Genomic DNA, 12,624 nt, shown 5'->3' on the forward strand with positions numbered 1-12,624 from the left:
ATCCTGACGCGCCGCGGCCGCCGGCCAATGGCGACGGCTTTCCGCAGCCGGGCTCCGCCCACTCGCGCTAAGTGGCTGCTGGGATTGCCCGGGCGGGCCGGCGCGAAACGCCGGCCACGCCCCCTCCGCGGCAGCCACCAATGGGAGCGTCCCGCGCCTTTTCAAAAGGGCCGCCGTCCCCGCCCACCGCGGGAGACAGCCAATGGGAAACGAGGACTGGGAGGAGGCCAATGGAGGCGGGGCTAGCGGCAGCCAATAGGGTGCGAGGAGGGTTGGTGGCTGCTTTCCCGCCTTTTTGTTTATTTGTAAATTTTTAGCCAAGAAATAAATTATTGTTCATTGATTCTGAGGTGCATGATTCTCTTCAGTAATCAGTATTCCATCCTGTATTGCTTATTGATTTATCGCTCTTCATGCTAATTTGGTCGCCATTCTTTAATCCCTCGAACGTCATTTTGTTACACATGGAGTTGTCTCCAACTTTCCAGGCTTCTGTCTCCTCTGGAGTCTTCTGGTTACTCCAACGTCCTTGAAGAGCCATAAATTTAAGATCCCAGATGTCCCACCTTCAATTCCCTTTTGCTCTGCTGATTGAAGCTACAAAACTGGTGGCTTCTTTGTGTTTAGAAGTCACCGAATTATAAAAATACAGGCTTTAGTCAAATGTGTTACTCGGAGCAGCGTGCTGGATTGGCAAACATTAAAAAGCCCGTCTGCCTCGAGGGCAATACCAAAAGACAAAGTCTGAACGATGAAATGTCTTAGTGAACACCTCCAAGGATCAGGCAGCCACTACTTCCCTGGACAACCTGTTCCAGGGCTCCACAGAGAATAATTTTTCCCTAATATCCCATCTAAACCTACTCTCTGTCAGTGGGAAGTCATTTCCCCTTGTCCTGCCACTCCAGGCCCCTGTAAATTGTCTCTCTCCGTCTTTCTTGTGGGCTCCCTTCAGACCCGGGAAGGCCACACTTGGGTCACCCCAAAGTTCCTCTTTTTCAGTCCCAATTCTCTCAGCCTTTCCTCACAGCAGAGCTCCTCCACCCCTCTAATCATCCTGGTCATTACCATAATATATTTTAAAATTGTCTTTTATAACTCATAGAAATTAAAATTAAGGGTATAAAATATCAAAATCAATAAAAGACATCGAAGAAATGCAATACTGGTATGGACCTCACCAGGTTTTCTAATCCATTCTTACATCTGAGGAGTCCTGCAGTGTTCAACACATTTGGGTTTTTAATTACTCCTAAACAACTTGCGTGAAAGTCTTTTTTGTTTTGATAGCTGCTCCATCATTTCTCTTAGTGGGTAATGAAGATTTCTTTAATTTCTTTCATTTCTTTCATTTCTTGAAGAATTTTTATCAGATTTTCTCTTCCTCATTAAGCGAAATGTTTTTCCAGACAAACCCCCCACTCCACCCCGTTCTTTGATTGTATCCTCTCATTTATTTAAAAACTGCTGGCCTGTTCTCTTTTCACCACTTACTTACTAATTAAACAAAGCCAGTCCTTTCAAGTCTTCCTTAGAACCTACATTTTGTAAATGCACCCTTTTCCTTGTTTTTTTTTCCCCCTGGACTTTCTTTCCCTCTTGAACCACCATGACTAAAAATAAGCACCGTGCCCAAACTCTGACTTCAGCCCTGCTAAATAGAGCAGAATAATTATGTCCTGTGAGGTGCATGCAACACACCTGCTATTCCTTTGTAGCATTACATTTTTTTCTGATTTTGCTCTTTTGAATTTTCATCCTCAAGTGTGATTTCTTGCTTGGGATTCAGTGCAGCTACAGATCCCTTCCAGCCAGATTTTGTGTCTGGAAAACACATTCCTGGCACCCCATTAATTAGCAGGTTGTAAGATGTCCTAAGAGTAAGGATCACACTATGACCAAGGCATCCTTAAGTGTGGGAAAACAGAGATCCTTTAGCAGGTTTGCTGAAAAGTGCCTTAAAAAAAAAATCCCTGCATTTAAAAAAAAAAAAAAAAAAAACAAACCCTGGATTTCCTCTGGGATACCTGTCACATCAAGCAAAAAAATTCTCTTCATTTTCTCTTTAGTAAATTCACAGTGGTGCTGTACTTTTAATGCAACACTTACACCTGGTTCTTTTTTGTCAAAATCTCTCTATTCATACTGCAATGAAGGCTCTCGAAATTCAGCTTTTAGGGGCCCTGAACTAAACCAGTTGATGGTGAAATAATCAGCTGAATATTCACCAGCAATCAAAAAGGGGTGGGTTTCTTTCCCAGCACAGGAGCAAACCTCACTCCTGCACTTTACAGGCACAACTAGGAAACTCCTTGTCAGAGGCTGCTGCAGCTGCTCACATGAAGGGCTCAAAGATGTCAAAAACAGTTTTTTGCTGGGGTTTTCAGGTACAGAAATGGACTCAGAGTTGTTTCCCAGGAGAGCTGCTGGCAGGTGAGAGGATTTTCTCCTCCTGCTGCTCACCCCAGAGGGAGCTGGAGCGCAGCTCTGACCCAGCACAGCTCTTTAGGGATCCCTGCACCTTGGTTTCCCCCGGTTCTGCAGTGCCTTCCAGCCTGGGTGTTTTTAGGGATGGGCTGTGGGGTCTGTGCTGCTCTCTCAGGAGCATCCCTGAGCTGCTCCAGCTGCCAGCAGTGCCTCTGCTGCAGTTTTGCTGTTGAGGGGTTCTAACTTCTCTCTCCTAGGAGCAGAGGATTCTGACTTGGTTTTAACTTGTCTCTCCTGGGCTTAAAATCTCATACTGAGAAGGAGTGTCTGCCACTTGGCTTTTTTTCTCCTGCCTTGGTGTTCATTTCATGGATGTCACTGATAAATGTGGCCCTGTTTTGATGCTGGTAGGGCTTTGCTGGGAAAAGGAGACATTCTCTGCAGGTTTCTTGGGAGATGGCAACCAAAAGGATGTTACAACATAGCCTCCTGAGTCTTGAACTTACCCAGGGTGGATTCCAGCTATGCTCCTTCATTTTTTTAGTCACTGTGTGGTAATAAATCATGTAAAAGGCTATGTTAAAAGTGTGCAGACCCCTTCTAGTGGAATAAACAGGTGCCACTCAGCAAGATCATAATCTGACTGCTGGCACTGGGCTTGTTTTGAAGCACCATTGGCTTTTATTTCTTTTTTTTCTTGCCCACTAATGTGCCAAGCATTTGCTTTGCCAAAGGTACACAAGCTTCTGTGCCTGGAGATGAAATTGTTTCTGTTACCTATTGACACTATAAACTTAGCAACCAGGCACAAACCTCTGAGCTAATTAAAAGTCTCTAACAACACAGTGGCTGGGCTTAGTGATGCTGCCAGGGGAAGGATAGCAACCATTAGGAACAGACAAATAAATATTCGGTCTCAGTTGCCTTCCTGTGAGCATCACAACCTGCAGCACAAAAGTATGTCGAGAGAAATGGCAGGAAAAGCTGTGTCTGTGAGCTTGGGAATGCCTGTGCTCATTCTGAGCTGGGAGTGAAACTGAAGCTTTTATCTGCTTCTCTCAATTCCTGCTCATCTTGTATTATTGTTTTTTAATAATGGAATTTTTGTGTGAAGATTGTGGAGGGGGGAAAAATGAGCCCTGGAAATCTATCTGCCTCTGTTTAGCTTTTTAACCTGCTTTTGCCTGCCTGCTCTTCCAGGAGATAATGGCAGATTCTTCAGTGGTGGATCACCTGACACGACTGAAACTCAAACTCCTGGAAAAGGTAAGGGAATCATTCTGCAGGGGTCACCTCTGCTCTGCTTTTTGCTCTTGCATGTTGAAGCATGAACACTGTATTTTAAAACAGTATAACTCTACTGAGATACACTGAGGAGTGCTACTACTTGCTGTCACTTTCTTAAATAACATTCTACAAGTTTACCTGGACCTGCAGTAAATTAAATTGACTTTCATTTTATGGCAGATGTCACCAGTTAGCTAAAAGCCAGTCTGAGCTGGGACAGACAAAGTTTGGGAGTAAATCTGGGATAAAGAGACTCTCACATTGTTTTAAGACAATTTCATGTCTGCCTTCACATAAGATGTGCTGCCTGGTCACACCTTTGCTGAATCAAGAGTCCAAACTCAACATTATCAAGTTCTTCATATGATGCAGCTCTCTGCCCTGCAAAATAAATTATGTCTCCTGACTCACCGTGCTATCAATTTTAAGGTCTGGAATAGCTTGCACAGTTGGAAGCATCACTATTCTTTACTGTAACTACATTTGTAATGAGACATTTCATACTTCTCTCTTTCCTCTATCCCAAACACCTGCCATAGGCTTGGAAATCTTTATGAGCTTTTCTGCCTGACTTATAACCAGTTCTGGTTATGGTTCTGCCAACAGAGACTAGAAAATGAACAGGAGAACTTAGAGAAGATGGGATTGTCTCTCCCAGCTGCAAGTAAGAGAAGCTTTTGTCCTAATTTTAGTCATATTTTGGAAAGGGCTTGCTTATGTTCTCAGGCATGAGTTCCTCAGGAGATGATCCCCTCTCTTCCCTTCATATGTGAGTTGACTGCTTTTTGTCTTTTGAATTTTTTCAGCTGTTTTTTTTTTTTTCTGACCAAGGGAAGTGAACAACCAGCTGAGCACTAACACAAGATGGATTCCTGCCCAGGCGTCCTCTGCAGCCTCTCAGCTGGAGCAAACTGTGCTGGTCCAGTTTGTCCTGGCTCTTGCACCTAGGAGTACACCCTGCTGTTTGCTTGGCTTTGGTGATCCTGAAAAGGCAGGAGGAACACTTCAATTATTTGCATGGCACATGCACTGTTTATATTATTTAAGGATCCAAGGCCACCAGTAGAACCTCAGTGATCTTTTTAGACTGTACTGTGGGCTCTTATTCATTGATCTGGTGCACAGATAGTTGGAATCTTCTAATGCTGTGGCCAAGCATTTTAAGAAATCCCCTATAACAACTTGCAGTTTCAAAATACAAAATGGTGCTTTCCAGAGCAGACGCCAGGCATGGCTCCAAAGTGCATGAAGACATTCTTGCTTATCTTCATTTCAAAATCAGCCATGTGTGGGATGAACTGAAAAGGAGGTTAATTCAGAACAAAAGGGAAACAGAAAAGTTGACACTCAAACCAGAGTTTGATGGAGCTGTTACTACAAACAGGGCACATCTAGAAACTTTCAGCCTGAAATGGATTCCTACACCAGGAGGTTAAGAGGGGGCTTTAGAGAGCAATCTTAAGAGTTTATTTTCAGAGGTGTTTTGCCTTTGCAGAGCTGCTGAGCACATGGCATAAAGTCATTATCCACGCATGTATTTGACAAGAAAAGTAGCCCAAGCCTTTTGTGGAAGAACTCAAGCTGTTGAAGCAGAGCAATGCAGAGACCCCAGGCAGGTGCAAAGGAGAGTCTCTTTATTGCAAAAACCAGACCTTTTTGAGCAGTTAGGTCTTTATCAGTTACACAGTTTTAAATAATTACAAACATAATTCTACCAAGCACCATACACCACAATGGGAGCACATCATGGTGATATAAATTCTTTTTCTACCCCTAATTCAGCTGAGTCTCTTTCCCACAGTCCTTTTCTTCTTAGCCAAAGTAGCAGGCATGAGCCATGATTTTACAAAGGTAACAAGGCCTTATTTTATAAGTTTTTACCCATATGCAACATCAAGCTGTCCAATAACACATTTTCCACATTCACATCATAACACAGGTGCTGTAGTAGCTCTGTCTTTGTGATCCTTTGAGGAGATAATGGAGACTCTTCCTCTTCCAGGGAACAGACCTCAGGACATGCTCCAAAGTGCCCTGAGGCAAAGGAAAGATCTGCTGCAGGAGCTTAGGGTAAGAGCCCTCTCTGGCCAGGAGGAGCACATCACCCACATCACCCACTGCTGATGTGGGTTCAGTGTTTTCCTGTCCCTTAATTCTGGGGCTGGGCAGGATTTAGTGCTCTGCTGCTTTGGAATATAAAGGCTGGGCCAGCTAATCAGGGAAAGAGCCTGGAGAGCAGCCTGGCTTCTCTCACTGCAGCTGAGGGAGCTTGCACCTGCTTCAGGCACTAAGGTGGGATGGTTCTGCTTCTCCCGAGCTGCTGTATCATAAACTTTCTGTGCCAAAATGCAAAGAAGGGATTTCTAGCAATGCCAAAGCAGAGACAGTAGTAATTGTTATTTATTCCTAGTTTGTGGAGGATACCAACTATTATTGAAATGTTTTCCCAGACTTTTGCCAGCTTGTTCTGCACATTTTTTTTTCCCCATTCCTTTTTGCTTATGCTTCAAGATCTGTGGGAAGGAATATACTGGCAGTGCCCTTGCTGCAGGTTCCCAGGGGCTAATCCCAATTAGTCCAGGGAGCATAACCACACTGTCTGCCTTGCTGTGACCAGGTTTTCTTTAAGAAAATACTTGACTTTGCAGGAACAGCACCTTCTGGAAGAGCTTTCACAGCCACCTGCACCAGACGGGGGACACTGCCATGACCACAGAGCTGCCCTCCCACAAATCTACCAGATCCCTTTTCCAGCTTCCCCAGTGGAGCCACCAAGGATTATCCAGCAGACAGTAAGGATTGTCTCCCAGAAAACACCAGCAGCACTGTGCCAGTCTGAGCTGACAATCATTCATTTTTGTTCATCCCACAAAAAAGGAAGATATTCCTCTTGCTCTTTTATGGGACCCTTGCTGCCTGCAGAGAAACCTAAGGGGAAATCATCTTGCAAATAAGGCCCAAAATTAACAACGGGAATGGTTTACTCTTGGAGCAAAATGGCAAAAGGAGTGCTGCCACCATGACATATTTTATGAAAATCCTTTTGATGGGATTTTCTCCTGAGAAGTTGAGGAATCTCAGGGAAGAAATAACAACTATTTGCTGTTGTGGAATGCAACAGGTATATTTGTGATTGGTCTATGTTGGTTGTTTTTAATTAATGACCAATCACAGTTAGCTGGCTCGGACTTTCTGAGAGTCACGAGCTTTTGTTATTATTCTTTTGTTTTTCTTTTTAACCTTCTGATGGATCCTTTCTCTCTACTTTTTTTAGTATAGTTTTAGTATAGCAATATAATATAATATAATATAATATAATATAATATAATATAATATAATATAATATAATATAATATATCAGCCTTCTAAAACATGGAGTCCAGATTCTCATCTCTTCCCTCGTCCTGGATCCTTGAACACAACCATAGAATGCCAGGGCTGCTCACACTCCAGCCTGGCCATTCAGCCACTTTCTAATGCACCTCACTGTCTGCTCAGGCAGTCCACAGCCTCAACAGCTTCTCCACGAGAATTCCAGAGTTTTCCTGGAGCCTAGGCAGATACAGCTGTTCCCTAGCTGGGGGAGCTGTCCAAAACCAACCCTGCCTTCTCCATTTTTCCTTCCTCCAGGTGCCAGCTCAGCCTGCCACCATCATCCAGCAGCTGCCTCAGCCCTCGCCCGTGATCACACAGATTCCCCCAGCCCAGCCCTTGGCTGCCCCCCGCTCTGGGAGCATTAAGGAAGGTAACAACCCCTCCACGGGGCAGCCAGCTCCTGCCACCAGGCCTGGAGAGGGCAGGGCAGGTGCCGTGGCAACTGGAATGGGACATGGGACGGTGTCCAAGCTCGTTAGTGGCGCGCTGTTTAATGAGCTGGTGGAGCTCTGGGAGTTGTGCTTCATAAATGGGATGGGTATCAGTTGTGAAAGGCATTCTGTTGTGAAACTCTTATCACTAAGACTAAAGAAAAAGGAACCACAAATTCAAGGGAAGACTGGGAAAGCAAAACGGCCCAACTCGTGGCACTGAGTAATATTAACAAAGTCATGCACATGGATGATTCCAGAACTGGCAAACAGACCTCTAAATTCTGGTTTTATTATTTTGCTCCTTCCTAACCTGCTGTTCAATCTCCTCAGGCTTTTGTTTGTACAAGAAACAAGACAGAACATCTGAAAGTGTTGTTCTAAATATAGCTCAATGCCAATAAAAGAGTTTGTTTCTAAACATAGGTGGGTGCTTCTGGGAAATAATACATGAACTAAAACCTGGGACAATTTCCCTGGCTCAGCCTTCAGCCAAAGGTTCATCCCACCCAGGAATCCTCAGTCATGGAACTGCAGTATTTCTCAGCTCATACTTTACCTAAGTGTCTGGATTTTTGAATCAGACTTTATTTCCATAACCAAAATAGTCCCAATCCACTCATGACTTCTCTGAAGCTGCTACATGTAAACTACTTTTTGTATGATCAGTAAAAAGGAAAATGAGGGTTGTCTTCATTATTTTTTCCCTTCTTTTTTTCTCCCCTCTCCCTCTTCGCTTCTCCCCAAGTGAATTTGTTACACTGCACAAGTCCTTTGGATCCCAGAGATCATGTAAGGAGATTTGATGTGCCTGAAATGACAGACTGAGGTTATGATGTTAAAGGTCTTTTCCAACCTTTTCCATTCTAAGAGTCAGCGGACTCTCACTGAAGGTGGCACTGCAATATCACATAAATGTGAGGAAAGCTCTCCCAGAAAAGCTGATCTGGGGCTGAAGCAATGGAGAGCACAGCCAGGAGCCTGTCCTTGCTGGAGGGAGGGAAAGCTGCAGCTCAGCTCTTCTCCACCCCTCCATTCAGCACAGGCAGGGCTGTGGGCTGGCAGGGCAACACAAAATACTCAGCAGCAGCTTTCTTGTAGGAGGGAGGAGAAACAGGAAAGCTGGGGAGAACAACCCCATTCACAGGCATTAACTTTGCACTGTCTGGGGAAGTAATGCCAATATTCTTCACGTGTGTCTTGGTTTGAAAGGCCCCTTGGTTTGAAGGCAGGGGCCTTCCTTGAAATGCAAAATATAAACTCTTTCTCTCTGAATTATTATAATTTTTTATTTAAGGGGTTTTCATGTAAAGATATAGAAATAGGAATACCAGGTTTTTTATGAGGAAAATTTCAAAAAATACAAATGCAATAGTACGAAAAACCTAGAAAATAAACTACTGACAGAGTTAGAATATGACTTGACACTCTGTTGGTTAGGGTGTTGGCAGCAGTTTTGATTAAACAGTGGCTCTAGTTTTCTTGGAGTGACAGATGTGGTTTTGTTGAAGCAGTGATTTTGTAGAAGGGTGTAGGTTTTATTTTGAAGGTCTGGAGGTGGTGTAGATGGGTTTGGTCTTTTTCTGGGAATCTATTGGAGAAAGTAGTTGTTCTTTTGGGAATTTAGTGGGGAAAGGGTGTCTCTGTTGTTTTAAGTCTCAGATTATATTTAGGTAGGAATGTTTGGCTCTTCTTTCTGGGTGGAGCATCTTACAATGGGATGATGTAATTTTTATCAGCCATGCAGTGACACTCATTGGCCCTGGAGGGACAATTGGTTGTGGGAGAGATAAAGAAAACTTCCCAATGAACAGAAGATAACTGCCCTGCTCCTAACAGATGGTAAATAGAATACACACATATCTTACAACTCAAGACAATGTGCCCCCTTTCAGCTGCCTTGCCTTTGTTGCAGTGACCACTCTGTGTGCTGGAGGACACTCCTTACCACGACGCCTCTGCTGCCTGTCAGTTTTGGATAAAGCTCTTCTCCTTTCCTTCCCTTCCCAGATATGGTGGAGATGATGCTGATGCAGAACGCTCAGATGCACCAGATCATGATGCAGAACATGATGCTGAAGGCTCTGCCACCAGCCCTGCTCACCCAGCTTGGGGGAGCCAGCGCTGCCCCGCTCCAGCACACGCAGCAGGTAACACCAGCCAGCCTGGAGGGCTGCTCTGAGAGCCTGGCATTGTTCACTGCTTTCCTGGGAGAGCTTTCCTCACATTTATACTGCAGTGCCACTTTCAGTGAGAGTCTGCTGACTCTTAGAATGGAAAAGGTTGGAAAAGGCCTTTAACATCATCATCTCCCTGGGAGGGCACCAGGCCTGGGCAAAACACAACACACAGAGAGCTGGGAGAGCCAGAGCACTCCTAGGTGTGGATAGACAGAAGGCAGGAGACTAGAGATAGTGGTGAAAGTAATCTCACCCCTAAAGAGTTACAGCTGTGCTAATTATCAAGCATTAAGAACAAGCCTGCCCTTAATAGGCCACAGCTGGATCCAGTTAGGAGGGGTATTATAAAAGAGCAGGTTGGTTGGTTGAGATGGAGTTTGTTGGTTGTGATGAGGAGAAGGAGTCAGTGCTGTGAGGAGCTGCCCCTGAGAAATCTCCAAGAAGGTATGAAACCTTTGCAGCAAGATGGCAATACCTAGGACTTTCTGTACTGGAACCTGCAGGCTCTTCTCCAAAAGTCTTCCTTTCCTGGGGGGTGGCTGAGTGGAACCCGGACCCCTCACTTCCCGTGGGGGGCACAGGTTTCTGCAGCCACCCTTTGTCTCTCTCCACCAGGACCTGCAGCTCGCTGCTCCCCTGGCCGTGAAGGCAGAGAGGCCCAAGGCACCCGTGGTGCACCACCACCACCATTACCCTCCCACGGGGGTGCTCCCACTGCCCCCCAGGAGCTTCCTGCCCACGGAGCAGCCCTGGAGCAGCAGCCCTGCCCAGCCTATGTAAGTGAGCAGGCAGCTGTGACCTGCCCTTGCAGCCCTTTCTCCCTGCCCAGATGGGGTGGCAGGGCAGATTGTGGGGTAAATGTGGGGATCTGAAAAGGGTGAGGATCACACTGGTCCCCCCCCCTGCCTTTTGGGTCTCCCTGTGAACCCAGCAGTCACCTGCCAAATAAATCAGGGGAGGGGATGGGGAAGTGCTTTACACTCAGGATAAGGTTCCCAGCAGGGTTTATGTTCTTAAAGCACTGCTGGGACATTTGCTAATCAGAAATTCCTGGGAAAATAAAAACTCAAACCACCAGCTAAGGAAAATGGTACAAAGGGAGGGGAGTATCAGAAATAATTCTGAGCCTTTGCCATAAGCTTGTGCTTGCAGCTGGAGGGGGTGGGTTTCAAGTGCAGAACTGGCTTGAACTTCTCCCCAGGGTGCTCCCAAATCCATAGAGCCCTTCAGCTCTGTGCAGAGGACACAGCCAGCTCCTCCAGGGGCTCACTTGCTTTGTGCCTTCCTCTGAGCTTGCCCTGCTTGCCTTCCTAGGTGCTAGGAAGTTCTTACATGCCAAGGATGGTGAAGAAATGCCCCTTGCTAGAGCATGGAAGCAGGAGTGACATGGGGACACACTTTTATTTCTGTCCATGGCTCTTTCAGAGCCTTAGTGAACAGGAGAACAGGAGGGAGGCAGCTGCAGCCTTGGGCACAGGTGACCTGCTGGCAGGGGTATCTGTACAGCCCTCCTTAGCAGAGGATTTGAATTCCTGAACAGATTATTTCCCTAATGGGATTACAAGGGATGAACATTTCTACCTATTTCCCTTTGACACGGGTTTGTAATCTGAACCAGTAAAGAACTCCTGGCTCCTGTCAGGATCAGTGCAATTCACTGCAGAAATCAGTAGGTCTTGTCATGGCCTTCAAACTTTGCTCTTCCTCTTCTTCAGCTGCCTCCCACCACAAGGTGTGAGACCAAACTCATCTTTTTGCAGTTGCAGCACCACTGGCTGTCACTAAACACAATAACCCTGTTTTTCTTGTTGCAGGTGGCCCACATACTGACAGTACAGGACCCTCTGCAAGTGGATCATAGCCTTTCTAAAACCAATAAAATCCTGCTGTTCTTCCTCAGTCATTGACATGTCTTTTTCTTCAGCACCATAAATCAATCACTTTCCCCTCCTTTACTTTTCCCCAGAGGACAAGCTTTCATCCATGCCCATGTTATCCTGTCCTTTTAAGTTTTATTTACGACTTCTTAAAAGGCTCCCTCAGAGTTTTTATCAGGCAACACTTTTTCATGCTCTCAGCAGCCTGGTTTTGCTTGACATAGAAAGATGAACGATGATTTTATAGCTCTTTCTCAGTATCTTCCCACCTTCTGTTTTTAGAGTGGAGAACATCTGTACACTGGGTTTGCCTCATGCAGTTTGTGAGTGAGTCTGATTAAGAAAACCCAGGGACCTAAATTTTGTTTGGAATGAAGAAAACATAGTAACTATCACTGCTGGAAACTAATTGTGTGCTGTGTTCCAAAACCAATTAATGAATAATTTATTTGCTATATAAAACCTACCTTGCCCTTTGCCCTCTCTGCTCTGTTGTCTTTGAGATTCTTATTGCTCCCTGCAACTTCTCACTTTCTACAACTGCCTGAGAGAGGAAATGGCTTCAGGTTGTGCCATTGCATTGAATATTAGGAAGAAACTCTTGACTGACAACATTGTCAGACATTGGAAGAGGCTGCCCAGGGAAGCACTTGAGTCCTGTCCCATCCCTGTAGGTGTTTATGTGGCATTTAGGATCACAGCTTAGTGGTGTGCTTGGCAGTGCTGGGTTAGCAGCTGGGACTCGATGTCCTTAGAGGGCTTTTTCTACCTTAATGATTCTCTGAGCCAGATCTGCTGGGGCCTGGCAGGTTTAGCAATAAATTGTGCTTGGTGATACAAATATCTGCAGTTTCACTGTCTGCTGTTTGATTATTATGTATTGGCTCTCATTGGCTCCTCCCTTTGCAATGCTTACTGCGGGCAGCGTTGGCTCAGCAGAGCATTTCCTCCCAAGGATGGGCATGTGAAATAATGCCTGCAGAGATGTCTCCTCACAGCCTTGTCTAAGTACTGGAAATGGACCCTCTCCTAAGCATCACACCCCAA

The 12,624-nt window shown here is 45.4% G+C and overlaps 1 protein-coding gene across 5 annotated transcripts; it reads left to right on the forward strand.

The window, feature by feature from the left end:
* Positions 1 to 331: 331 nt before the first annotated feature.
* On the forward strand, positions 332 to 12,426 carry C10H21orf58 (chromosome 10 C21orf58 homolog). 5 transcript variants are annotated; one of them, XM_064433756.1, is made up of 9 exons: positions 332 to 350; positions 3,628 to 3,693; positions 4,321 to 4,378; positions 5,717 to 5,784; positions 6,363 to 6,506; positions 7,345 to 7,459; positions 9,531 to 9,670; positions 10,316 to 10,476; positions 11,515 to 12,426. In XM_064433756.1, exons 2-9 carry the CDS (start codon positions 3,634 to 3,636, stop codon positions 11,528 to 11,530), a joined length of 762 nt encoding a protein of 253 aa, XP_064289826.1. In that variant the 5' UTR covers positions 332 to 350; positions 3,628 to 3,633; the 3' UTR covers positions 11,531 to 12,426. The 5 variants fall into 5 exon arrangements, with proteins under 5 accessions (XP_064289826.1, XP_064289825.1, XP_064289827.1 ...); XM_064433755.1 differs by lacking the exon at positions 332 to 350 and adding an exon at positions 3,264 to 3,384; XM_064433757.1 differs by lacking the exons at positions 332 to 350; positions 9,531 to 9,670 and adding an exon at positions 3,264 to 3,384.
* Positions 12,427 to 12,624: the final 198 nt, after the last annotated feature.

The sequence above is a fragment of the Passer domesticus genome, chromosome 10, assembly GCF_036417665.1.
Source record: "Passer domesticus isolate bPasDom1 chromosome 10, bPasDom1.hap1, whole genome shotgun sequence".
In the NCBI taxonomy this organism is placed as follows: domain Eukaryota; kingdom Metazoa; phylum Chordata; class Aves; order Passeriformes; family Passeridae; genus Passer; species Passer domesticus.